The sequence below is a fragment of the Leucopleurus acutus genome (genome assembly GCF_964270905.1).
Source record: "Leucopleurus acutus genome assembly, chromosome: 20".
Lineage (NCBI taxonomy): Eukaryota > Metazoa > Chordata > Mammalia > Artiodactyla > Delphinidae > Leucopleurus > Leucopleurus acutus.
In genome coordinates, this window is record NC_139162.1 from 47,928,321 (window position 1) to 47,955,238 (window position 26,918).

General features: G+C 55.0%; 2 protein-coding genes across 2 annotated transcripts; one reads left to right on the top strand and one right to left on the bottom strand.

The window, feature by feature from the left end:
• Positions 1–2,356: 2,356 nt before the first annotated feature.
• ZNF526 (zinc finger protein 526) lies at positions 2,357–4,835 on the bottom strand. Its single transcript, XM_082861861.1, has 2 exons — positions 4,773–4,835; positions 2,357–4,683 (listed from the first exon to the last, which is right to left on the bottom strand). The coding sequence occupies exon 2, from the start codon at positions 4,664–4,666 to the stop codon at positions 2,642–2,644; it is 2,025 nt and encodes a 674-aa protein (XP_082717987.1). The 5' UTR covers positions 4,667–4,683; positions 4,773–4,835; the 3' UTR covers positions 2,357–2,641.
• A 3,587-nt stretch (positions 4,836–8,422) lies between these two features.
• Positions 8,423–24,174, top strand: DEDD2 (death effector domain containing 2). Its single transcript, XM_082862006.1, has 5 exons — positions 8,423–8,519; positions 9,132–9,498; positions 11,305–11,427; positions 14,859–14,999; positions 23,658–24,174. The coding sequence occupies exons 2-5, from the start codon at positions 9,171–9,173 to the stop codon at positions 24,035–24,037; spliced, it is 972 nt and encodes a 323-aa protein (XP_082718132.1). The 5' UTR covers positions 8,423–8,519; positions 9,132–9,170; the 3' UTR covers positions 24,038–24,174.
• Positions 24,175–26,918: the final 2,744 nt, after the last annotated feature.

Here is a 26,918-nt window from a genome sequence, read left to right on the forward strand (position 1 = left end):
TGCTCCAGCCCTCCTCTGCACATGTGATGAGCTAGCTCTGGCTTATCCACTGCAGCACAAATCATCTGCTTCCACTGAGGGAGGGAAGCACTGTCATTCCCAGGTGACTGGTGAGAGAACTGGCCATCAGATAGGTCAAGGCCACAGAGTATAGGTGGCAAAGTCAAGGTTTGGACAAAGGGCTCCCTATCTTATAGCCTGAGCTACCTGCCACTTCAGGGGGACACAGGATGATGGGAGGTGGGTCACTCAGGCCAAGACAACCTTGGTATGGACTCTTAGTGGGCATGGATGGGGGCAGAGGAGCTGTCCCCAAACCCTAGCAATTCCCCAAGCCTTCATTTCTGTCTTAAACGAGGCCCCACCTGGCCCATCTCTTTAGGGATGCTGGGAAGTGACAACCCTGGGAAGGCTGTCGCAGAGAGTATGGTTTTTTCTCTTGCTTTGAAAACATGCTGGGGCCAGGTGGTGGGGCCATGGGCAGAGGAAAATGGCACCTCCTCCACATAGTGCCAATGGTAGGCGAGGGCAGGAGGCCCTAGAAGTAAAAGGGAGCCTGGACAGGAGCAACTGACGTGTCCTCCACTGGATTCCATTTGTGAAGAAAAAGGGAGAAGAGTTTTGAACATATCCCAGAGGGTGTTCGGGGACTGTTCTGTAGCATCTGGGCTCCGCTGTCTGCGTAGGCAAGCCCCAGGGGCATCTGTATACTGCCCAGAGCAAACCCTGGCCCGCCCTGCTCAACGCCATCCAGATGTCACCCTGTTTGTAGGATGAACACATAGAGCAAGTGGACTGGGTAAGAGAAGGAGGGCTGGTCTGGACAAGGGGCTAACCTCGGGCTCCTGGGGACCCCTTCCGGCTGCTCACACCCAGTGGGCCATGAGGTCACTGAGGGTGTCCTACACCCTCCTCCCACCCCCATGGCCTCTGCCCAGGTCTGGCCCCATCCTCTACTTCCTGGACCATCTCCAGTTTCCCCTGCCCGACCCTGATGCCAGGGAGCCCTAACCCCACCTATGACCCTCACCCCATCCCATCCCCCACACTGCCCCAACTTCTCAGCCTGGCTTTCAAGGCCTTCCCAGGTCTAGGCTTCCCTCCTTCCCTGCCTTGTCGCCCCTCCTCTGCCCAGCCTCCATCCCAGACAGCTCAGCTGCAGCCACGTCCTGCTGCACCTGTCTGAGTACCCTGGTCTGCAGAGGCCTGAGACAAGCCTTCCCGATGGACCTGCCATAAATCACCTAATTTCATTTGGAGAGGGAAGGATTGTCAGCCCAGGTAACCTTTGAAAAGGTTGGGGATTCCTTCCTGTTGCCAAGACGTTTTATCTTTTGAGGCCCCTTAAACCCCAATTGCTCTGTGACAATGGCTCACTTTTCCTCCAGTTACCATGACTCCTCCTCTGAGCCCCCGCCCCCTGCAGTGGTTTCAGGTCACAGTCAGTTCACAGCTGTATCAGTTACAGATACGGGCTAAAAGGACCCCATGGATTCAAATCTTGGCCAATGCCTCTGCCCAGCTATGAGATCTTGGGTGAGTCTCTGTCCCCGTTTTCTCACTTGGGATAATACTGAGATCACCTCACAGGCCTGCTGAGATCATTATACATGTATAGTGCTAACTGCAGTGCCTGCCACGGCCGGGCAGTCAAATGTTTGCTGTTACTGTAGCTGTCAATAACTGGACGACCTCCAAGTATAGCAAGAACTCACCCTCCTTGCGGTGCTGCCTGCCTGGAATATTTTCTTCGTCTTCCACTAGCAGATTTCTACTTTTTCTTCAAAGATTAACTCCTTTAGGAAGTCTCTGACTCCTGATCTACCATGGAGGTTTGTTCCCTGCTCTGGGATCCTACTGTCCCTGCACATCCCCGCTGCAGCTCTGAGGGTCCTGGGGCTGAGATCCATCTGCCCCCACTTGGGCAGGGCAGAGGCCTGATTCGTCTCTGGCCCCCAGCACACGGGAGGGAGGCCTTAGAACACCCAGGCTGAATAAATCAACAAGACATTCAGAGAGCAAGGCCATCTGTATTTGTGGGTGTTCCTCCTACCACACTGCGTGGCTCCTGGGGCAGAGCCCACGTCTGACTCATTCCTGGGTTTCCAACATCACCCACCTGCAGCTGAATACCGGGGTACCTACAGATTGCCCTCCACGTTGTCAAAAGTGAGATCAAGGAAGCCCAGAGAAGTCAAGTGCCTTCTTCCACCAGGCAGAGCCAAGTCCTGGGAGCCCAGAGTCCAGAGAAGGCTAGGGCTGGGGGGACAAGCAGAGGATGTGAAGAGGTATGTGACAGGGCCCAGCAGAGCTGGCACATGGTTGGGGCTCAGGAAAGGTTACCTGATGTTGCTGGGCACCAGGGTGATGCAAAGAGCCTTGGAGAACCCCGCTTTGCAACGCAGTGGGGTGACCGGGACACATCATATCGTGTCTCAGAGCTTCAGTGTCCCCTCAGGCAAAGAAAGGTGACGCCTGGTGGGGCCATTCTGAGGAGTGAGTGAGTAAGAGGCCAGGGTGGGTGAATGCTGGCTCCCGGTGGGCGCCAGAGTGGCTTGCCAGGGCGTGGCCCCCTTTCTCCCCAGAGGTGCCCACACTTGATTCTGCAACCAAACTCTTTTATTGTTGCTCTTCAGCTGTGTCACACAAAGGCCGTGTCCAATTGTAACAGCCCGCTCGCTTCAGTGGCCCCCAGTGCCGCCTGGCACAGCTGCAGCGTGTCCACAAGTGCCAGTGGCTGGGATGTCTCGATGATGGCAATGGTCTCCCCGAGCTCGGTGCACATGATAGTCTGCTGAGGCTCGGGGGGCGGGGGCGGGGCAGGAGGGGGTGATCTGGGAGGCTGCAGTGTCATCGTCCGAGCTTGGGCGTGGACCCGCTGATGCAGTCGCAGGCCCGCCATGGCACGGAACCAGCGGCCGCAGGTCCCGCAGTAGTAGGGGCTCTTGTTGTAGAGACCGGTGATGGGGAGGCGGGGCGCACGGGCAAAGGCGACTGGCCGCAGGTGCAGCCTCCGGTGCTGCTGCAGGTTAGAGCTCTGCGTGAAGCGCTTGCCACAGTCCAGGCACTGGTAGGGACGCACACCCGTGTGGGTCAGCTGGTGGCGGCTGAGGTTGGCCAGAGAAGCAAAAGTCTTGCCACAGGAATGGCACTGGAAGGGCCTCTCGCCCGTGTGCGTCCGCAGATGGTTGCGCACATGGACCAGCTTCTTGAAGCCCTTGCCGCAGACACCACAGCGGTGTCGCCGCTCAGGGGGCCCATGGACCGCACGCCGGTGCCGGGAGAGCCGGGAGGCGGAGGCAAAGGACTTGGTGCACTGCGGGCAGGGCAGCTGGGCAGGTGGGGCAGGGGGCAGCGCGGGGGGCGTGGGCTCGGCAGGAGCCGGGGAGGCGGCCGCCGCCGCCGCCATGGGAGGTGCCCCACTCTTGCCGGCGTGAGTGCGCCGGTGGTAGAGGAACTTGGTCATGTTGCTGAATGTTTTGCCGCAGCGGCAGCGGTGCAGTGGGTTGGCGGTGTGGGCCCGCCGGTGGGCCACCAACGTGAGTTCTGTGCTGAAGCCACGGCCGCAGTCCACGCAGAGGTAGCGGGCTTCGCCGCGGTGCAGCCGCAGGTGCTGCTCCAGTGAGGCGGCTTTCTTGAAGACCTTAGAGCAGGTTGTACATTCGTGTGTGCCACCAACATGGGCCCGCCCGTGAGCCAGAAGCCGGTTTGCCGAGCTGAAGCTGCGCTGGCACTGGCTGCAGTGGAAGGGGTGAGCCACTGACGCTGGGCCACGGGACGCCCGCCGGTGGCGCCGGCGTGCCCCTGCTGAGGTGCAGCGTTGAGGACAATCCCCACAGCCCTGGGCCTCGCTGGCTGTGGACTTGTCAGCTCCCTTAGCATCATCACCAACCTCTGCTGCTGCCTCTTCCTCGTCCTCTGTCTCTTCGTCGTCATCTTCTTCATCCTCACCCTCCTCCTCCTCCTCTAGCCCATTGCGCTCTTCTTTCTCTAGGGAGTCAAAGTGAGTGCCCTGGTGCTCCAAGAACTCCTCAGGGGTGGTACACAGGGCAGAGCACTCAGGACACTCATAGGGCTCCATCTTGACTTCGGGTGGAGCAGGGGGTGGAGGTGGGGAGGGGAGGGGAGGCAGAGGAGGCGGCACCGGAGGTTTAGCTGCTGCAGCAGCAGAAAGGTGCCGGGCCTTCCGATGAGCCACCCACAGCTCAGGCGAGGGAAACAGCTCCTGGCAGTCTCCACACTGGTACTGGATCTGGCTTGCAGACTCCCGCAGGTGGGCATCCTGGTGGGCCAGGAGCTCGCTGGGGGAGAGGATGAGCTGGCTGCACTCACCGCACTGGAAAGGCCCATCCTCAGTGCCTGGCACCAGCTCCGGCTCCAGGCCAGTGTCCTGGGTGGTCAGCGCCTCCTCCTCTGTGACAGTGGGCACATGCTGCTCCTGGTGTGACAGGACTTCTTCCAGTGTGTTGTAGAGGCTGCCACATTCAGAGCACATGAACTGGAAGAAGAGGGATGAGGCAAGGGCCTCGCCAGGTGTCATCTCAGTCACCTCCGTTAACATCTCCATTTTCTCCCCTAACGTCGGTGTTGACATCTCCACTGCCCCTGGTGACATCTGTGTTGGCATCTCAGCCACTTCAGCTGCCTCAGCCACCACCTCTGCCATTGTGCGAAAGGCAGTACCTGGAGAAAGAAGGGAGTGCCTAGTGAGACCAGGAACTCAAGGGGAGGGGGGATGTCTCAGGAGTTCCCTTGCCCATCCCATCACTCACCAGCCTCTAACAATCAGCAAGTCTGGATCCAATATTTATATCTCAGTCTTCAGTGAGCCTGTGACCCTGTAGCTGAACTGCACCCCATGGCAGCCAGGTATCTGCAGAAGAGAGACAGCCCTTCTCAGTCTGGCCTCTGATGCCACCCTCCTTACCCAGAGGGTTGGTCACACCCTTTCCAAGAACAGAATGTGCCTTTTGGGGTCTCTTGGCCTTGGCCTGTGCAGTTTCCTCTCTGTGCAGCATCTTTCCTCTATCTACTTGTACACAGAGAGATGTAGCAAGGTGTTTAAGAGCATAGGCTCTGGACAAGACTGCCCTTGGGTTGAATCTGAGCTCCACCACTTACTTCTTCTCTCAGAGACTGCATTCTCATCTGTGAAATGGACTAAAAGTAGTACTGACCACAAAGTCCCTGGTACTTTGTAAAGCTTAGATAGAACCATTACTTGTAATTCTCCAGAAATGTTGTTTTTGAACCCTAAGTCTTTGATGCTGCTATTCCTTCTGCCAACGAAGTTCTCTCTTCTTTTCTAGCAGACTCTACATCCATAGGGTGGTGGCCACTCCCTCCTCCTTGGGGTTCTTACAGTATACTGTGCCACCTCCATCACAGCAAATATCATGAACTTGGGATAGAGTCTGTGCGCCTCTCACCAGACCGAGCCTGCCGGCAGGGCAGGTCTGATTTATTGTAGGGGCTGCTGTCACCAACAAAGCCACTGACCGAGGACAGGGATTTTAACTTTTGAACTTCCCTCTACGTGCCCCATCCCTCCCTCTACAGGTGTGGGCTCAACCTAACGCAGGCCCCTTCACACAACAGGGGCCCAGAGTCCCTACAGCAAATGACTGCCGCCCATGCAGGCCTAGGCAGTAATGTTCCAAATATAATCCCCACCACCTCCATCTCTTCTTCAACTCATCTGTTAGTGCCAGAGGGCAGGTGGCGTTCAGCTTCCAGCTCTGCACACAGAAGTTGCTCATGTGTAGCCAGCTCCCACAGGTCTCACCATAATAAGCACTGAGTAGATCTGGTGAATGAATTATGCTCCCTCCAGGAAGTGTGGCCCCGAGAGTTTAACTGTCCTTGTGCACATTCCACTTTTCCCACCAGACCAGCCCTCCTATTAGACTGTGAATTCCCACAAGAACGAGGCCCAGCACAGGGCCCTGCTATCAGCTGCTTTCCAGTAAATGCTCCTTAAGTAAATGATTCGCAGAAAGGCCAAGAGCTAAACTTTCCAACTCCCTCACTAATTTCTGAGCTGCTCAGGCCCTGGCACACAAAAGCCATTCAATAACGGACATTCCTGGAAACAGTCAACCAGGGGCCTGACAGTTCAGCTTTGCACCGTTTACAGCACCACTCCCGACAGAGAACTCCCCTCCAGCGAGGCCCAGTGCCTGGCGCAAGGCTTACACAAAACAGGCACCCAGTAAAGGTCTAGAAGATGGCCCGAAGGACCTGATATGTGGACTTTCCTAGTCTGCATTCCCCATTTCCCAATCCTGGACTGTGAATTATTGGGGGAACGGATGGGTTTTTGTTATACAGTAGACCAATAAAAGTCCTTCCAGGAAAGAACCCACCAGGGCCCTGGAAGTTCAACTTTCCTGAGACACATCCCTTTTCTCTGACCAGACTTATCAACTACGCAACCTGAGAGTTCCCTGCAAACGGTGGGGGCCGGGCGAGCTCGAGCGTAGGGTCCGGAACACCTCAGGCGCTCTATCAACGGTCCAGGGCACAGAGGAAGCAGCACTCTCTTTCCACGCCGCGTCGCTCCCGCCCTAGCGCAGGCCCCAAAGCTCCTCGACCCCCGGAGTCCCCCTCGTTCTCCCTCCGCCCTCTCCGTAAGCCCAGCTCTCTCTTCCCCGGCCCGCCCCGCGGCGCCCTCACCCGTCTCTCTCGCCTCCTGCAGCCCCGCCGCTCTTGACACAGACCCTCAGCTCCAGGCGTGTGGGACCCCCTCACTATCCACGCCTCCCATTGGACGCTGCCCTTACCCGCGGCGGCCAATCAGAGCCGAAAGCGGAGGGCACGCGCTCCTGCGCCTGCGTATGGACGATTAGGCGGGGCTCGGCGAGTTTCTCCACGCACACAACTGTGCCCTGTGGGCGGGGCTCCGGGCTCGGAGAAGCGCCTGCGCAGTTCTCCCGGGCCGCTCCTCCGCCAAGTCTGAAAGTGAAGTGGAGATAAGTGAACATCACTGGAAAGCAAGGATCATGGAGTGGACTGGGTGGCGGGAGACCTTGACAGAACTGTCATTTCATAGCTAAAGACACAGAGCATCTCTGAGAGCACAGCTTTAGAGTCAAGCATACTTGGGGTACTTCCCCTCTCTGGGCCTCACTTTTACTCCTATTTAAAATGGGCTTGAATCACGTCCACCTCAAAGGCTGTTGAGGGGATTGGATGAAATCAAACAGGTAAAAGCAGTCAGCACAGGGCCTGATACACCGTGGATGCTCACTTTAACTTATCTAACATGGACATAGATAGTCCTTCCCTGTTTGTAAAATTGCTTTCCCTTCCCTCACCCTCTTTGGTTGATTTAATGATATTCACTTATTGGGCGCCTACTGTGTGTCCGGGCCAGGATTGGGTTTCAATAGGTGACAACTGCCATCAGGGAGAGGGGAAGGGACTCTTCGGAGGTCACTGCCTCAGCCCAAGCAGAGCTAGTGCTGAGCCAGTGCCAGGCACGACCCAGGCCTTCCGCCTTCCAAGGCGTGATAATTCCGGGGGTGGGAACAGGTCCGGGGAGGGGCCTTGTCTCAAGGCACGAGCGGGCCCTGACCTTGAGTCACGTAAGTGGGGGGCAGGGTGGCGGTGCTCAGACATGCAGCCTTGATGCCAAATCTCCTGAGAGAGACCTGCTCTTGCCAGAGTGAAACTGGCAGGTGCAGCTTAAAGAGGGGCTATTGGGAGTCCCCGTGACCTTGGAGAGCAGAGATTGGAAGGGGTTATGGGGGGGCGTTAAGAGTTCCTTGAGGGGGGAGTCTGAGTGTAATGGGGGAGTCCTGATGGACGCCATCAGGAGGTGCACAGTGGAGATGGAGGGGCCTATTGTAATCAGGAAGGAGGTATTGATTCCTAAGATGAGATGAGGGAGTCTTGGTCTTGATTGGGGAAGGAACTTATAGATGGGGGATTTCTGTTGGATGAGGAGGGATTGCAGTCGAGATCATGAGATGGCACAGATGGGATGTAGGTCTCCAAAAGAAGTAAGGGGCAGTCTAACGGAGGGGAGTCCAAGTCCGGATCATAAGGGACCTGGGTGCTACTCGGAGCCAGTACGGTCGTGATTGTGGTCCTTTGCCATGAGTAGCTGGGAGCAGTGGTTAATGTGGGCGTCTAGGTCGTGATAAGGAGGGGGCTGTAGTCAGTGACATAAGTAGTTTCAACAGGTCGTGAGGGCACTAAGGACTCTGTAGCTTATGTCACCGGCAGAAGCTATCCGGCAAAATGGTACCAGATGCAGCCCAGACGCGGAACCGCTCTCGCTCTGCGCAGGCGCAGTACAGGGCGGCCGGACGTTACGGTTGGGGGCGGGCCCGGAGGGAGGGGCTTGGAAGCCTCTCTCTGCGCTTGCGCCTAAGGGGCGTGGCGGTCGCACCTGCGCGAGATGGGGGAAGGAGGAGGAGCGAGGTGACGCAGGCGTAATAATAGAGAAGGTGCCAGAAAGATACAAAACAAGTGGCCGCGGCCGTCGCCCAGGAGTCGTGAGGCGCCGGAATTCGGTGAGGATGTGGAGAGGCCTACAAGCTACTGGTGGCGGGTAGACCGGACCACCTGGGTGCTGGGGAGAGGGCGGTACCGCCCTTACAGGGCGAGGGGGTCGGATTCGTACAGCGCCACCTGTGTGGAGCGAAGGGCTGCTTTGGTCGGTCCCATTGTAGGGGGCAGAGGGTCACTTTCGGACTGTACCACTTAGGTGGAGCTGTGGGGCTGATCGGACAGTACCTCTGGACGCAGCCAAGGAACATGTCTGGACAGTAGTACCGATAGTCAAAGGGCAATTGGCGGGGTGCCCCGCGTTGGGCCCCCAGGCTTGTTCGGACCGAGTCACTTAGTCGGGTGGGAGGCTTGTTCGGAACATACCACCTGGGGAGGGGCATTCGGGCTGGGCCTGCCCGACTGGTCGGAGGACAAGAGGGGTCTGGCGTCTGGACCTGTTACTAGGGGACCTCGGGCGATACCATTCTCTTGCGGGAGAAGGGGGAGGCTAAAACGGCTGGGATGTGAGGGTGGCCCTGCCCGGCGGCACTCGGAAGGGGAGACGCACTGGCGCGGGTGAGGTCCGGGCCTCCGCGTCGCTGACCACTGCCCCCTCCCCGCTGTGTGTGTTCTAGGCCCTGGTTCTGAGCTTATTCCGCCCCCCTCCCCCGGGTATGGCGCTGTCCGGGTCGACCCCGGCCCCGAGCTGGGAGGAGGATGAGTGCCTGGACTACTACGGGATGCTGTCGCTTCACCGTATGTTCGAGGTGGTGGGCGGGCAACTGACCGAGTGCGAATTGGAGCTGCTAACCTTCCTGCTGGACGAGGTTCCCGGCGCCGCCGGCGGCCTGGCCCGCGCCCGCAGCGGCCTGGAGCTGCTGCTGGAGCTGGAGCGCCGCGGGCAGTGCGACGAGAGCAACTTGCGGCTGCTGGGGCAACTCCTGCGCGTGCTGTCCCGTCACGACTTGCTGCCACACCTGGCGCGCAAGAGGCGCTGGCCAGGTATCGTGGAATGGGAGGGTGACAGACTTCCGGTGGGGAGAGGGCCTTGCTTTCGCTGGGCCTCCACGGTGTCTGATATGGAGAGTGCCATCTCAGTACGTGTCCCATCGCACTCTTTCCTCCTCCCAGGGTATCAATGAGAAACACAAGAGGGAGGAGGCATAGCATTGGGAGGGGTGAGCCTGTGAGATTTGGCTACATCAATAGTGATGTTTGTAGCGTCTGTTTACAGAGGGCTTACTTCTTGCCGGGCACGGCAGTAAGCCCTTCTTCATATGTACTATCATCCTATATCCTCCCGGTAATCCTAAGAGGAAGTCCTGTCACCGTCCCCACTGTACAGGGAAAGCAGTAGGTTGGAGAATTTAGGCAGATTGCCCACATATAACAGCTGAATCCTGTGTGCCCGGGGAATAGGGAACAGGAGATACAGCTTGACGGGACTGACAAAGTGTTCCATGAGGAACAAACATTTGGGAGGAGTATCAAGACTATAAGACAGGTGAACGATTTACTTTTTTAAATTCTGTATATGAAGATGACTTTATTTGAACGATTTACTTTTAGATGTGGTTATGGAAGGACTGAAACAGAGTAATGGAGCAGAGAGAGGAAGTAGGGAGTGGAATGCTTCAGAGTGAAAGGAGGCCCCCTTAAGATTCCATAACCAGGGCTTCCCTGGTGGTGCAGTGGTTGGGAGTGCGCCTGCCGATGCAGGGGACGCGGGTTCATGCCCCGGTCCGGGAGGGTCCTGCATGCCGCCGGGCGGCTGGGCCTGTGCGTTCGGAGCCTGTGCTCCGCGGCGGGAGGGGCCGTGGCAGTGAGAGGCCCGCGTACAGCAAAAAAAAAAAAAAAAAAAAAAAAAAAGATTCCATAACCAGTCAAGACCTTTCTGAGAAGTTGGCGTTTGAACTGAGGCTGCACTGCCACCCTGGTGCATAGATCTCAGAGTAGGAAATTCCAGGCAGAGGGAAAGACAAGCTTTTAAGTCCTGAGGTAGGACTGAGTTTGGCATTATCAGAGGCCAGTGTGGCAGGAGCAGAGGTCAAAGTAAGGGCACAGAGGTAGGTGAGAAGCCATGCCACATAGGAGCTTGCAGATAACACAGCTAGAAAGTGGGAGCTAGGATTTAAACCTTGCTGGTTTGTCTCCAGAGTTGGTGCCCTTAATCCTTGTAAGGGAAGTGCTCCTATAGGACAGCAGTCCTGAGAAGGTGAAGAGCCCCTTGTGTGCATTGGCTTTGAGCTTTTGAGCCCTTGGCGGGATTACTAGAGGTGCTGTGGCTAGTTTAGGGAGGGGTTTTGTGAGCTTTCCTGCCCAGGGTAAGCCCATGGGATTTGGGTAACCAGGAAAAAGGCATCCCTTGTGCAGAACTGACAGCATTTTTGGAAAAATATGTCTGGAGGTCAGGCTCTGGAAGAGAAGATTTGGGGACCCTGCAGAGGCCTGCTTACTCTTCGGGGCCTCAGGGAGAGCCGGGGGCAGTTGATGGATGGGGGCAGCCAGCATGGCAGGAATCCTGACCATAACTCAGCTTACAGGATAACTGACAGTTGGAGCTGCTGTAGACGTGGATTGGGTGGCCCCAGAAGGTGATGAGACTTTTACCCCGGGAGGCGCCGAACAATTACTGGGCTGCAGGTGTTTGAGAGGGAGTGGGTATCTGGGCTTTGAGTTCTGGGGAACTCAGGCACCCTGTGGGGCAGGTTTTCTTCTGGGGTGGGGGTGAGGGGGTGGGAATTGGAGGCTGGGCCTGGGAGAAGTCGCAGGCTTTGAATACTTCTTTCCATTCTTCTCTCCCCACAGTGTCTCCAGAACGCTCCAGCTATGGCACATCCAGCTCTTCTTCAAAGAGGACGGAGGGCGGCTGCCGTCGCAGTCAGCAGTCAAGGAGTTCTTCAAATGTTGAGCAGGGTCAGTGGGAGACAGGTGAGCCCAGCCCTGTGGGCGCGCCAGCAGTCTCTCTCTCTCCCTCCTGAACCCTGATGAACCTACCCCATCCTGACCCATCAAGGAAGGAGCCCGTGGGGGTGATTCTGTCTCATTTTTGCTTTGTGTTTGTGTGTGTGTTTGTTGTTGCAAAAGCACATGTCTAGAAACAACTTACGGAGTTGTTTCTTGTGGTTTTATATGTCATTTAAATGGCACCACGTCATGGGTATCATTCTTCACATGGCTGTCTTTGTTGGACATGTTTCTGAGATTTATTCATGTTGGGTTTCTAATTGGTTTTGTTTAATTGCCATGGCAATTAATTTATCCACTCTCCTCCCCTCCCCCAAGTTTTTAATCATTCAAACGTATTTCAAATATACCGAGAAGTGGAAAGATGAGTGCAGTGAATGTGTTTGTATCTTCCACGTAGACTCAGTAATTTTAACATTTTGCCAGGTTTGCTTTATGTGCATGTATGTGTAATTCTGTTTTTTCTTTTTTTTAATATTTATTTGTTTGTTTTTGGCTGCGTCGGGTCTTAGTTTCGGCACTTGGGATTTTTTGTTGCAGTGTGCAGGCTTCTCTCTAGTTGAGGCACTTGCGGGCTCAATTGCCCCGTGGCATGTGAGATTTTAGTTCCCCGACCAGGGATCGGACCTGCGTCCCCTGCATTGGAAGGTGGATTCTCAACCACTGGACTACCAAGGAAGTCCCTAATTCTGTTTTCTTTTTGCTGAACTCTTTGAAAGTAAATTATAGGCATCAGAACACTTTACCCCGAAATTGGCAGGCATCTCCTGAGAATCAGAAGATTGTCTGAAACCACTTCAAGACTACTGTCATATCTAAGAAAGGACAGAAGTACTTATTCTCTGATATCCTAATGGTCCATTTTCAGATCTTCTCAATATTGTCTGCACTTTCAGGATCCACTCATAGTTGTGTTGCTGTACATTCAGTTATTAGTCTCCTTAATCTCTTACTATGGAACCCCCCCCCCACCGCTACCCCGTACCTTTTTCTTTTTTCCCCCCATGACATTGACCAGGCCACTTGTTTTGTGCAATGTCCTGATTGTTTCCGGACATGCCTGATAATTTCCTGATGGTATCATTTAACTTATCCGTCTGTCCCCTGTAGTTTGGGAATCGGGTTTGGAGAGTTGGTTAGATTCAGGTTACGTGTTTTTGGCTGGAATGCTCCTTGGTTGATGCCGTGGTCTTCACATCAGGAGGCCTGGTTTTCCTGTTGTGAGTGAGCAAGTTCGATCACTTGGTTAAGGTGGTGTCTGCTGTATTTGTCCTTCGTACAGAGATATTTTTTCCCCTTGTGGTTAGTAAATAATCTATGAGATGACACTTTGGCACGTCGTGTTCACCAACAGCATCCCCAGTGTGTTTAGCAGCCATTGGTGAGCTCTGCCTGAACCAGTTACTATATTGGTGTTCATGAAATGGTGGTTTTCTAATTCTTTCCTATGTCTATTAGCTGGCATTTTCTCAAGAGGACTTTTACTTTTTTCTTTCCCTCCATCCCTCCCTCTCTTTACTTAGTGAGGGGTGTCACCATAGACTCATATATTCTTATTTATTTACTGTTATAATCAATTAGTTATTCTTCCTGATGTTCAAATTGGCTACATCCTGTGTCCTTTTGATGTGTCTCCATCATTCTTTGGGTGCTTCCTGCTTTGTAGGACTGCAAGATGGACTGCAAGATGTCCAGGATTCACTTGTATTTTCCCTTCCCCAGCCCTGGAATCAGCTGTTTCCAGAAGCCTGGTTTCTTTCAGAGGCAGCGGTATTTGGAGACCAAGATCTGGGTGCCGAGTATGCGCATTGTTTTTAGGCGCTTACAGTGAACAGAACTAGAAATTGCTTTTCGTAAAAGTTCATATTAGGGCCTTCCCTGGTGGCGCAGTGGTTGAGAGTCCGCCTGCCGATGCAGGGGACACGGGTTCGTGCCCTGGTCCGGGAGGATCCCACATGCCGCGGAGCGTCTGGGCGCGTGAGCCATGGCCGCTGAGCCTGCGCGTCCGTAGCCTGTGCTCCGCAACGGGAGAGGCCACAACAGTGAGAGGCCCGCGTACCACACACACACATAAAAGTTCACATTAGCATTTTCAATTCAAACATAACATTATAAGGATTTTTTTTTTTTTGGCTGCGCTGCTTGTGGGGATGTTAGTTCCCTGACCAGGGATTGAACCTGCACCCTCAGCAGTGAAACTGTGAGGTTGTAACCACTGTACCACCAGGGAATTCCCTACAAGGACTTTTTTTTAAATTAATTTATTTTTGGCTGCATTGGGTCTTCGTTGCTGCACGTGGGCTTTCTCTAGTTGTGGCTAGTGGGGGCTATTCTTCGTTGTGGTACGCGCGCTTCTCGTTGCGGCGGCTTCTCTTTGTTGCAGAGCCTGTCTTTAGGGTGCGTGGGCTTCAGTAGTTGCGGCACACGGGCTCAGTAGTCCTACGAGGACTTTTTTGTCTTACACTGAAAATCTTGGTTCTTGGTAACATTAAGACATGGATTTATTTTGCTTTATTTTACAACAATAATGAAATAGCTTCAAATTTATAACGTCAGTACCACTGCTGTGTCTACTGAATGAAACATACGATATTTTTGTGGTTCTAATTGTTTTCAGAGTATATCCTACTGAGAGTTTACAGTCAGAATGTTCCTCCTAGTTACTTAAGGTCCTTCTTTTTTTCTGCTTCTTGTTACTGATTTTATATATACTAGATTCATTTGTTTCTGTTTAATTTTATGGTTTGTTTCTTTTGTTTCTTGTTAAATTTTTGAGTATGTTGTAAAACAGTTACGTGATTCCAAAGTCAAAACTAAAGTATGTAAAAAAGGTGTTCTTAGAAGTATCATTTCCATTGGTATCTTTCTCCCTTTCAGTAGATAATCAATTTCATTCATTTCTAACATAGCCTTACAGTGTTTCATCTTGCAAAAATAGCAAATAATGTACATATTCTTGTTTCCCCTCCTTTTTTATACAAAACATAGCAAACTGTAGATATTTGTTTTTCACTTGCTTTAGTTCACTAAGCAGTCTATTGTGGAAATTACTCCGTGTACTTTTTGCCAGACATTTACATTGTCTTCAGGTTTATGTGGTTAGGAACTATAAACAGAGCTCCAGCTCCTGGCGTCCTGCCTGTTTCCTGGGGTGAGTAGGCAGGGTTTCTCTGGGGTCACACCTGAGAGTGGGACTGCCAGGTGGTGGGGTGTGCTCGTCTGTCCTTCCAGATGATGCTAACTTGTACTTACTCGCCATCTTATGGCCCAGGAAGCAGAGGGGCTCACCCAGGGTCTGACAGCGTGGAGTCCAGCCTTGAGCACTTCCTTGGGCACCCACCTTGGTGCTCCACCCATCATCTGGTCTTCAACCTACACCATCTTTCTCTCCTCAGGTTCTCCCCCAACTAAACGGCAGCGGCGGAGTCGGGGCCGTCCCAGTGGTGGCGCCAGACGGCGGCAGAGAGGAGGTCCAGCCACCCCCCAGCAGCAGCAGGAGCCAGCCGGACCTACCTCAGAAGGCAAAGTGACCTGTGGTAGGTGTCTGTGCGTGCCTTGGGAGTGCATGTGCAGTGCCCGTTGCAGCCAGTAGAGCTGAAGGGTGGGAGAGTGGGCCCTCATCTGGGGTGTGACACCCAGTGGGTGGGCAGCAGCTCCATGCATCTTTACAGCACAGTGGAATCCCTGTCTTTTCTGTTGCCTACTCGCTTGTCTACATCCTGCCCATAGTTGAAGGATTGTGTTGTGTGCTGCCTCCTCCAGGAAGCCTTTCCTGACAGTCCCCTGCCCTCAATGTCATTTTTTGTTGGAGGAGCCAGGCAGGGGCTGAGCAGCTGGGCCTGGCAGGCCTCAGAGCAGATGGGAGTTAGATTTTATTCTATGAGTCAAGGGCTTTCCAAGGGTTTTTAGCAGGGGAGTGAAGTGATCTGATACCAGTTTTTAAAGGAACTCCGATTTCATCTGGAAAATCAGTTAATAAATGAGTTACAATTTGCAAAGTGCTTAGAACAGTGCTGGACATGTAGCACATGCTCTGTAGGTGCACATGAAATAAATCCAACAAAGTGGAAGCAGGGAAACGAGTGGAGGGGCTTCACAGTCCAACAGGGATGAGGCAGAGGTCTGGCCTGGGGTAGTGGCGTTGGAGAGGGTGAGAAGGAGGTGGACTTAAGGAAATAAACATTTTGGATATAGGGTAGACTGTACCTGCAGACAGGTGGGTTGGATGGGTTAGGGGACTCTGCTATGCAGACTCATGCAGACCTTGCCCTTAAGAAATTCTCACTGGTCCTGAGGGGAGGACACGGGCACGGGTAGGGCGCACACTCTCTCACACACTCCCACACGCCCCTCTGGTACCCCCTTCTCTGAGTTGGGCAAGGCTCTGGTCACAGAGGGTATCAGCTGGTGAGAGGCTCAGGCTGGGTGGGTGGGGGTGGAATTATAGGAGGGAAGGTTGAGGGGCAGGTGGCAGCAGCTCTGCATCCCCCAGGAGACCTTGGCCTCAGGGCGCTTCCTCCTGCCATCTGCAGAGCCTCCAGCCCCCAGAGTGCATGAGCCTGCCTCCTCCCGGTGCCCATTGCGGTCCCCCAGACCCTGGTGGTCCTAGCCGCTCCCTAGATGAGGCTGTAGACACCTGTGCCGGCTGCTTTCAGGAGGAACAGGCCAGTGGAGCCAGCCTGAGTCCTCAGACAGCCCGCACTTGAGGGGGTGGCTGTTTGGTCGTGACTCTCCCCAGAGTCAGGAGTTAATTACCAGAGCCACCCGCTGGCTGGGTGGCCTAGAGAGTCACTGCCTCCCTAGGGAGCAGGCCAGGCTGAGGCCGTGAGGGGTCTTGCTGCTGGAGGCCTCCGTCTCCTCTCTGAGGGTGGGGAGGTTGTGACCCTGGGTGTGGCTGTCTCTTGCTGTGGGGCGTGGCTGCGCAGGTCTGACTGCTGACTCACCAGGCAGGGTGGGGCTGGAGTGAGGCTTTCCCCAGTAGGGCCCTGAAAATGGAGATGGCCTAGTCCCAGGGGTGGAAGGAGGTCCCTCCAAACCTGAGTGAGGAACGGGTCTGCCATTCTTGCCTCCTCCTCACCTGTGATAGCTGTGGGGGTTGAGCCCCAGGCAGCTGCCTTCCACTGAGGGATAGAACCAGACTGAACTCCGGAGACCCCAAGAGTGTGAGGAAGGGGCCATGGGGGATCCTGGGCTCAGACACAGGACCTCTGAGTCTCCACATCCCTCTCAGGGCCGTCCACTGCGCCCTGCGCTGAGCGTGCTCCTCACCTGACCTTGAATTCTCAAGACGGCCCTTGAGGTAGGGATGCCGTCCCCCATTGTGCGGAGGGGCAGGGCTGGGCCGAAGCTCGGGTTTGCTCATTTGGTTGTTCCACGTGTGTTTATAGAGCATTGACTACCTGCTTACATCCCACAGAAGGGACTGGAGGCCCCTGCCCTCATGGAGCTTGTGTTCTGGTGGGAGGAGAAGGCTAAGGGAAGGAAGAGAAACTTCAGATGTCAGCTGTGAAGAGAAACAAGCAGGGAGAGGGGGTAGAGAATGATGGAAAATGCAGTTCTAGGTGGATTTTCAAGGTAGGGTGGTCTAGGAAGGCCTCTCAGAAGACAGGAGGAGAGGTAGGAGTGTGTGGACGGCTGAGGCAGGGTGTTTCAGATTGAAGGGACAGCAGGAGCAGAGGCCTGTGTGGGGACATGGCAGTGGTGGTGCTGGGACCGAGAGGAAGCTGGCAGGGCTGGAGCAGAGGGAGTGCGGGGAGGCTGCCAGGAGGTGAGGGCAGGAGAGGTGACCAGGGGCCCATCCTGCAGAGCCTGGGAGCCACGGGCCAGGCTTTGCGTTTGTTTAAATGATGGAAAGCAGTGGGAGGACTTGAATGACAGGCTGCGCTTTGCTTTTTTTTCCTTCAGTGTTTCCTATGGAGAAGAAATAGAAGCAGACAGATTAGCATAACGAATCCTGGCTCCCCGGCCCCCAACCTCAGCAGTTGTCAGGTCATGGCTCATCTTGTTTCATTAGCCACGTTGTTTTGGAGTCAGTTCCAGGTGTCCTTTTATTTCACTGGTAGATTTTTCACTGTGTATTTCTAGAAGATAAGAATTGGGGAGTTCCCTGACGGTCCAGTGGTTAGGACTTGGACTTGGCGCTTTCACTGCTGTGGCCCGGGTTCAGTCCCTGGTCGGGAAACTAAGATCCTGCAACCTGTGCAGCCAAAAAAAAAAAAAACAAAGAGTAAGAATTCTTAAAAAAAAAATCACACCAAAAAAATAACAATAACTTCTTACTCTCATGTGTTTGCTCGGTGTTTTAATTTCTAATTCTTATAAATATTGGTTCTCTTAAGTCTCTCCCATTTATAGGATTCCTCCATCACCTCTGATCTCTCCCCCACCACCCTTGTATCTGTTGAAAGTAGTTGTCGCGTAGTGTTTCCCGAAGACTGGCTTTTGCCGATTGCTCTGTGGTAGGACTGACTGAACATGCTCCCCTGTCGTAGTTCCTGAAAGTTGGTAGTTGGGCCTGGAGAGCCTTGATCAGATTCTGGTTTGATGGTTTTGTTTTTTTATTTTCTTATTTTGGCCACACTGTGCGGCTTGCAGGATCTTAGTTTCCTGACCAGGGATTGAACCCCCACCCTTGGCAATGAAAGTGCTGCATCCTAACCCCTGGACCGCCAGGAAATGCCCTTTTTTTAAAAAAAAAAAAAAAATTTTAATTAATTAATTAATTAATTTTGGGGCTGCATTGGGTCTTCGTTGCTGCGCGTGGGCTTCTCGTTGCGGTGGCTTCTCTTGTTGCAGAGCATGGGTGCTAGGTGCACGGGCTTCAGTAGTTGTGGCACGCGGGCTCAGTAGTTGTAGCTCGAGGGCTCTAGAGCGCAGGCTCAGTAGTTGTGGCGCGCAGGCTTAGTTGCTCCGTGGCATGTGGGATCTTCCCGGACCAGGGATCGAACCTGTGTCCCCTGCACTGGCAGGTGGATTCTTAACCACTGTGCCACCAGGGAAGCCCCCCTTCTGTTTTTTTTCAAGCTCACCTCCTAGGTGGTATTGTTCTCTTCCTTTAGGAAGCAGGCAGAGGCTGCTTGTCTCTTAACTGCCCTTGGTGGCAGCAGCTGCTCACTGCCTCCATCCATTAGTTCAGGAAAGGTTGAAGAACTTTACAGTGACACCGTGACTCTGGCTGTGCCTTGGGGAAAAGACTGGAGCAGGAGAGGGAGCCGGCTTTTGTCCAGAGGAGGTGCTGGTATTGGTGTGGCATTGGAGGGTGGAGTCTGTCCCTTAGAGCTTACTGGCTGATTCTCTCTCCTGGGCACAGGTCCTCTGTGTCCCCAGCCTTTCCTGGAGGGAAGACCTGAGTGAGAGTCATCCCTGGCCTCCGGCACAGGGTCTGGCACAGAACGCTGCTCACCTGCTCACCTGGGCCTGTCCCTCATACCTTTCCTGATCTCCCACTGGAAAGCCCCTCCCATTTCCCTCTGCGGCCCATTCTGTCCCAGAAGAGAGACTGATGAGGTGTCGGGTAGAGGAACAAGAGAGTGTTGGGGGGCTTCCCTGGTGGCGCAGTGGTTAAGAATCCGCCCTGGTCCAGGAAGATTCCACATGCTTCGAGTAACTAAGCCTGGGCACCACAACTACTGAGGCTGTGCTCTGGAGCCCACGAGCCACAGCTGCTGAGCCCACATGCCACAACTACTGAAGCCTGCACGTGCCTAGAGCCTGTGCTCTGCAACAAGAGAAGCCACCGCAATGAGAAGCCCGCGCACCACAACGAAGAGTAGCCCCCGCTCTCCACAACTAGAGAAAGCCCGTGCGCAGCAACGAGGACCTAATGCAGCCAAAAATAAATAAACAGATTTATTATTTTTTTTTAAAAAGTGTGGGGGCCCACCTGAGTGCAGGAAGCGGGAGCAACTCTCCTCTGGAGGAAGACAGGGCCCCACCCTCCGTCCTGGGGGCAGGGAGCATCTCCCTACCATTGGCGAGGGACTGTTGACAAATGCTGTTGATCAAGCATTTGGTGTGTTCCTGGCCGGAGGAAACTATTCAGCCACCTTCAGCCTTCCCTGAGTGCTGCCCTGGCTCCTTTTCTGACCGCCCTGCTGCTTCTGCAGAGCAGCTGGAGTTGTCTTGGTATCCTGAGGCCACTTCCTTCCTGCTGCATCCAGCCTTGTAATCCTCACAGTGGCCCCATGAGAACAGGTACTGGGGTGAGGTTGTCTTATGGAGGAGGCCACTGAGGTGCAGAGAGGTGTGGTCAGCTCAGGAGGCCCCAGACTCCCTGCCCCAGCCTGCCAGGGCGTGGTCAGCCCTGCGCCTCCAGTTGTCTCCTTGTACCCTTTTCTACCATGCTGGCCCCCAGCCTGTGAATGCCCCAAGTTCATTTTTTGCCTCTGGACTTTTAACACACACCGATCTCTTCTGGGAAAGTCGCTCTTCTCTTTTCACTGCTTTCCTGTCTCGACTTACTTGTCCTCTTTCACATTTTACTTCCAGTGTCATTTCCTGGAGAGGTCCTCTCTGATTGTTTCGATCTAAATCGTTCTCTATAATTTCCTCTCCTGACCCTTGGAATGTCTTTTAATTATGGACTTCTGTGTATGGTTGTATGAGAGGCAGCAAACAGGATAGGGATAGTTAAAAGAGCTTGGGCTCTGGAGCCAGGCATCTCGGTTGGAACTCCAGCTCTGCCATTTCCTGCCTGTGTGGCCTTGGGCAGGTGACTCATCCTCTGTGCCTTAGTTTCCTCATCTACAAAAAGGGGACAATAGCACTGCCTCATAAGGTTGCAGGCATGATCAAAAAGGTCAATAGGGCTTCCCTGGTGGCGCAGTGGTTGAGAGTCCGCCTGCCGATGCAGGGGACACAGGTTTGTGCCCAGGTCCAGGAAGATCCCACATGCCGTGGAGCAGCTGGGCCCATGAGCCATGGCCGCTGAGCCTGCGCGTCCGGAGCCTGTGCTCCGCAACGGGAGAGGCCACAACAGTGAGAGGCCCGCGTACCGCAAAAAAAAAAAAAAAGGTCAATAGATGTGAAATGTGTGACGGTAGTGCAGTAAGTACTATATAAGTGTCACCTACGGTTAAATTATTTTGGCGAGGAATAAAGAGAGTGATGCCCATGATTCAGGGCTGGGGTGGAGTGGTGGCTCAGATAACACACATCTCTCCTTTTCTCCAGTGGAGTTTCCCTGTCCTCCCCTTCTGTGTACTGTCCTCTTGTGTTTCAGACCAGAGGTTGGGCCATGTCTTCACCTGTATTTGGGATAATGAAAGTGCTGTGAGGACTCGGGTTAAGACCTGGGTAGGGTCTGGCCTATACAAAGTGCTCCTTGACTGGGGCTTACATGTCTTCCAGTCCCACTTGTGGCTCGTGTCTCCCCACCGTCCCTGGCACTTAGTAAATGTCTGTTGAATGGAAGGATGAATGGGACACATGAGGGTCCCCCCTGATCCTGTCCTCCTTCCACCCCCACCATGCCCGGTGGGCTCTGGGTGGATAGACAGTTTCCACCGCAGGTCTAGTAGCAGTCTGTGCTGAGGATAAAGGCCATCTGGGAGGGGATTCACCTGGGCGGGCCACAGGTCCCGTGAGCCGGGCCTTGGTGGGTGATGGGCATTCTGGTCAGAAGAGGTGGATAGGTCATTTTGTGAGTAAGGCTTGTACTGGGACCACTTCCCTTGTGACTGGAGGGCAGGGTATGGGAGGATATAGCTGGGATTGAAGGAGGAGGGGAGGGGAGGAGGTTGGCTCAGGGGCCCAGGTGAGAGAGGGCGAGGCCTAGGCAGGGGCTGTGGTGGTAGAGAGGTGAGTGTTGAAATTACAGTTCCTGTTTTGGGGTGCCTTCGGCGTCTAGGCCCTGGGTCACATGCTTCATGAGTTGCCTAATGTAATCCTCATGACCCCATCGTGCAGCAGGGACCTCTTGTTTGTTTGTTTTTCAGATGGGGAAACTGAGGCTCAGAGAGGTGAGGTCACATGCCCAAGGCCCCACAGCTAGACAGTGGCGGAGCCAGGACTCGCCTCAAGGTCTGTCGTTCTCCGCCACCAGGCTCTGTGCCTCTGCCACTGAGCAGCCCGTGTGGCCTTGGACAGGTGCTGCTCCTCCAGCCCCCTGCCTCCCAGCCCACGCTACGGAGGCGTGGTTAGACACTTGGGAGTCCAGGATGTGGCCCCAGAGGTCTTATCTGATCCTTAGCGTGGAGGGAGCCAGGTCTGAGTGTTGTGGGAAGTCCTGGGGGCTAAGGCCAGGTAGGTTTTCCTGGGCCTCAAGCAGAGAGGGTGAGCTTCCCCTCAAGGCAGAAAAAGGAAGCATTTGGGGTTTGGGGTGGGAGGAGGAAGTGGGTGCTGCTGAGAAGTTGCCTGGGGAAGCAGGGACTTGCCTTCTACTTTCTGCTCTGTGGTGACACAGTCTTTGAAAGGTGAAAGGAGTCAGGGGTATGACACTTCCCCTCCCAGAGCTTCAGTTACCTCATCTGTCAAATGGGTTCATTGTGGCCCCTGCCCCACAGGGCTGATCAGGCTGAATCTCCAAGGGCAAAGCGTTTGGCACATCAGAGCTGCTGGTGGCTGCCATTTTTTAGCACCCGTTGGTGGACCGTCATCTGAACAGGCTTTCCAGTAGGGGTTGTCCCCAGGTTTAGGCAGGAACCTGGGCTCAGAGAGGTGGTGACTTGTCCCAGGTCACATAGCTAGCGCCTGAAGGCTCCTGGATTAGAATCAGCTCCACTGACCTGAGGCTGCTCTGTCGGGTGTGGGAGAGTCAGTGCCCTCTGTCATGCCTTGCTACTCCCTGGCCGTGCGACCTTGGGCAAATCATTTCTCTTTGCCTCCATTTCCTCATCTGTAAGTTGGGGTGACAATAGGGCCTGCCTCACAGGGTCGTTTGTGAATTAAATGAGTTCTTGTGATTCTGCTGCTTGTCATTTCCAGCTTATAGCAGATCCTCAGGATAGCCTGTGTTGTGAGTGCAGAGGAAGTTCTGTTAGTAGCCCGATTCACAGGTGGGAATTCAGTAATCCCACAGGGAGGTGATATGCCTGAGATCACATTTACAGGGATAGCCTTGGAAGTTCCGTGTCCTGTCCCCTGCACAGAACTGCCACCACATTTGGGTGGATGTAGGCAGGGTTATAAGTGACAAACACAACTCAGACTGGCTTAAGCAAAAAGGAACTTGGTTATTGCTGAAGATCCAGGTGCTCCACGCACACGTGATGAACCTCAGGAGTCTTTTCCTCTCTGTCCTTGGCCTTGTGTAGGTTTCATTCTCTCCCCTCCTGGTGGCAAAACGGCCCCCAGCAGCTATGGGCTTAACAGCCCACCTTCTTGGCAGCCTCTGTGGAAAGAGAGCTCCTGCTTGCAGTAGAGCCAGCCCAGTTCCAGCCTTGAGTCTCCTGGGCCTGGTGCTTGCTTGGTGGTTGTGGGGCTGAGGATATGACTGGCCCCACATGAATGTCCCTGTTCGAGGACGCAAGAGGGGTAAAGCTGCTTACCTAAAAGCAAGTCCATTCATTCGTGCGTTGGTTCTTTCACAAATGTGTATTGAGTACTTACTGTATGTCACGGGGCTACACTAATGAACAAGACAGACAAAAATCCCTTCCTTCAGGGAGCTCACATTGGGGGGGAGACAGGTGATAAGCCTGACAGTAAGGGAGAGCTTAGGGTAGGTTAGAAGGCGATAAGTGCCTTGGGAAGAAATGGAGCAAGGAAAGGGGAACTGGGAATCCCGGGGCCGGGTGGTGGTGGTAAACAGGGTGGTCGAGGTAGGCTCACTGGGGAGGTGGCCTCTGAGCAAAGGCCTGTAGGAAGTGAGGGAGTAAGTCCCATGGGCGCTGGGGAGAGAACACCCCGGGCTGAAGGAGAGGCAGGGCTGGGCGGAACCTGCCTGCTGGTGGGGGGGTGGTGGGGCAGCGAGGAGGTGGTGAGGCTGGAGTGGGGCACATGAGGGGAAGAGCAAGGCCACCAGGTCAGGAGGTAACAGGTCAGACCACAAGAGAGAAGCCGAGTGAGGATGTCACCCGTACTTGGGTGTGGTTACCAGAAGGGGGAAGGTTGTGGGGCTGGTGCAGTGCAGCCCACAGTGAGGGGCAGCAGGAGGAGGCTGGAGGGAGCGAGGGAGGGTGGCGGTCCCCCTCTTCCCCCTGGCCCCGCTGCGCCGTGTGTCGGCCCCTCCCTGACCAGTCCCTCCTTCTCCGCAGACATCCGGCTCAGGGTGCGAGCAGAGTACTGCGAGCATGGGCCGGCCTTGGAGCAGGGCGTGGCATCCCGGAGGCCCCAGGCCCTGGCACGGCAGCTGGACGTGTTTGGGCAGGCCACGGCGGTGCTGCGCTCTCGGGACCTGGGCTCTGTGGTCTGTGACATCAAGTTCTCAGAGCTCTCCTATCTGGACGCCTTCTGGGGTGACTACCTGAGTGGTGCCCTGCTGCAGGCCCTGCGGGGCGTGTTCCTGACTGAGGCTCTGCGTGAAGCCGTGGGCCGGGAGGCTGTCCGCCTGCTGGTCAGTGTGGACGAGGCTGATTACGAGGCTGGCCGGCGCCGCCTGCTGCTGATGGAGGAGGAGGGGGGAAGGCCCGCCTGAGGCCTCCTGATCCTGGATCTGGCAGGACTGACCCCACCTCCTAGCCTCTGGGCCACCTTCTCCCCTGGAGGATGTCGACCATCTCTACTCCTAGAGGACTGTCACTCTACTAGCTCTGAGGACTGTGACAGCCAGGCCCCTTGATAGACCCTCCCACAGGATGTGGGCTTTGAGGCCTAAACCACTTCCAGCTGAGTTTCCTTTCCAACCCCCCCGCCCCTTACCACCACCCCCCACCACCACCACCCCGCCCATCAGGTGCGTTCCCTCAGCTTCAGGAGGCCAGGGGCTCAGGCCTGCAGATCCGAAAGGAAGGGAGGCATAGCCACACACCAAAGGCCCCTTGCACATCGTATTCCTGACCCTGGGCTGTGTGCGTGCACACACGCTGCCCCCTCTGAAATCTCTCCTGGGCTCCTGCCCTGGCCTGTTCCACTTACTGCTTTGGCCTAAGGGCTTCTCTCTCAGGATCTCTGATTATACCGCCCCCCAACCCTGAGCTTCAGCCACACCAGTGGGCACTGGAGCTGGGGTGCATCTGGGGCCTGCTCACCTTGCCCGCACATCTCTACAGCCAGCCGGGCTCTGCCCAGCTTCCACACACAGACCTGGCTCTCCCCCTTCTCCTGCTCCCCGAAGCTGGACACAGATTTGCACATGGACCTGCACCGAGTGTCACACATGTGTTGCAGCGGCATCAGACCAACTGTGCTGTTTCCCAGGAGGCCAGGACCAGGAACCAACTTCTTTCTCAGAAAGGGAAGGCAAAGGCTTGGGGCTGATGGGAAAGGCCTTTTACGAGTGACACCAATAAAACTGCCCTGGATAGGGCATAGGTGGGCATCACGGCTGTACTCTTTCCTTTATGGGCTGGAGGAAGGAGCTGATTAGAGCCTGGGCCCAGTACCAATCCCGGAGTTCCTCGCCTGGTATCTGGCTGGAGGGTGTGCAGGATGCTGGACCATCATGTGCCGGCTGCTGCCACGGTCTTGCCCTCCTTTTGGCTTCAGTTTCCTCATCTGTTGAAGGAGGACATACTGCCTTGGAGTCATAGACTCTCTCAACCTCATTCACACATGCTTCGCTCCTGTATGTCCTTGGGAGTGCTGGTATTTTTTAACTAGTTCGGTGAGGTGGGCTAGCTGTCTATCTCCAAGGCCGACAGAGCCCAAGGGTTTGGAAACCAAATGGGTCGGCAGCCAGTGCTCTCTGCCTAGAGCCCCTCTCCCGGTGGCTCTTCACCCCTCACAGCTTCTGGACAGTTACTAACCTTAAATCTGGATCTCTGTTGTTTCTCCTCCTGAGGCCAAACACTACTTCCTGCTGCCCCGTGGCTGCAGCTGAGGTTGTGGCCTCTTGCTGTTTCCCTACTCCTTGTTTTAAGAGTGTAGGAACTCAAGTTCCGTACACAATACTGGGAGCTTTCCTTCCTGGGCGAGAAGGGGACCTGGGCTGGGAGTTGGGGAGGGGGAGGGCAGGGATTCCCAACTGCCGGCTTTTCTTGGGGGAAAGGATGCAGCTATCCACGCCTGGGAACCTGTCCTGGACCCCTGACCTGTGTTGATATACAGGGATACAGCGGCAAGTCTAGGAGTTGAATCCTGTCCAGGAGTCAAGACCTGATCCATCTAGTTGCTGTGTGATCCCAGACTGTCTCCATTTACCTTCTCTGGGAGGGAGGTAATGTCTGCTGGGCACCTAGATAAGATCTATTTAATACTTAGCCAGCTGTGTGAAGTAGGGATTTTGGAAGTGACTTGCCGCAGGAGTAGAGAAGCACTGAGATGGAAAACAGCTCTCCACTGGTGGATGCCGTCAGGTTGGGAAGGCAGGTGGGGGCTTCCAGGTGCTTTCTCCTTCCCTCAACTAGGGGAGTCTCCTTGGCTGGTGTGGGACACAGGCTTTCTTTTCACGACCTGTCAACATTTGGGGTCTTCCTCTACCTGGGGCTTCCCGTGCTTGGGGGGTGGGGGCTGCTGCTTGACCTACCCTGAGCTAAACTTCAGCGTCCGCCTCTCCCTCAGGCCCTGGGGCGTCTCCCCACCAACCTCCAGGTTGCCAGCGTTGGGCCCAGCCTCTTTAGCGGACAAGATTCAGGCCCTGGCCCTTACCCACCTCCACTCCCATCACCAGTTCAGTTCCTTGCTGAAGCCCCCGCCCCCTGCTTCAGCCCCGCCCTATTCCTTAGGCCCTCACTCCTACAAGCCCCGCCCCATGCCTTAGGCCCCGCCCGCTCCACCCTTTTCAGCCGGGGTCGGGGGTGGGGAGCGGGGGGTACGTCTTTCGTGGCGAATGCATGCCGGAAGTAAGGGAGCCTAGCCTTGAGGCCGCGGGAGCCGGAGGCCGCGGGAGCCTGCGCGGGCGCAGTGTGTGCCAAGAGTCCGCGGTGGCAGGAACCTCGAGGCAGTCTTGCGCTTCCAGAACCTGCCTGCGCGCATGCGCTAGGGAGCTCGCCTGGGCTTGCCAGAGCCCGTGTTGGGTGTTTGACAGAGTCCTGAGGAGGCCTATTAAGTGAGTCAGACCCAGGCTAAGAGGACAACCCAGGGAGGTCAGAGAGCTTCAGAAGTCGAGAAAGATTCTATGGGGCAGGACATGGACAGGCTGCAGCCAAGGGAAATAGGGGCCTGTGGGAGCTCAGAGGAAGGCGGGCCATGGTTTCACAGAGGAGAGGAACCTGGAGCTGGCTCTTGAAGGATGAGTAGGAGTTCAGCAGAATGACAGAGAGGGGCCATTCCAGGCAGAGAACATTCCTCGAGGAGGCCTTAGGGAACATTCCTGAATGGGATGTAGAGAGACAGATGGACTGAGTCAAAGGTAAGTGGCAATGCAGAGTCAGCCACGCCCTCGTTCATCATCTCCTACCACATTGCTAGCAGACACA

Bases quoted from the DNA above. Each gene is read 5' to 3' on its own strand.
- DEDD2 (XM_082862006.1), top strand. From the start codon at position 9,171: ATGGCGCTGTCCGGGTCGACCCCGGCCCCGAGCTGGGAGGAGGATGAG. The intron at 9,499-11,304 runs GTATCGTGGAAT...CTCTCCCCACAG, and splicing joins GCGCAAGAGGCGCTGGCCAG to TGTCTCCAGAACGCTCCAGC. The intron at 11,428-14,858 runs GTGAGCCCAGCC...TTCTCTCCTCAG, and splicing joins GCAGGGTCAGTGGGAGACAG to GTTCTCCCCCAACTAAACGG.
- ZNF526 (XM_082861861.1), bottom strand. From the start codon at position 4,666: ATGGCAGAGGTGGTGGCTGAGGCAGCTGAAGTGGCTGAGATGCCAACA.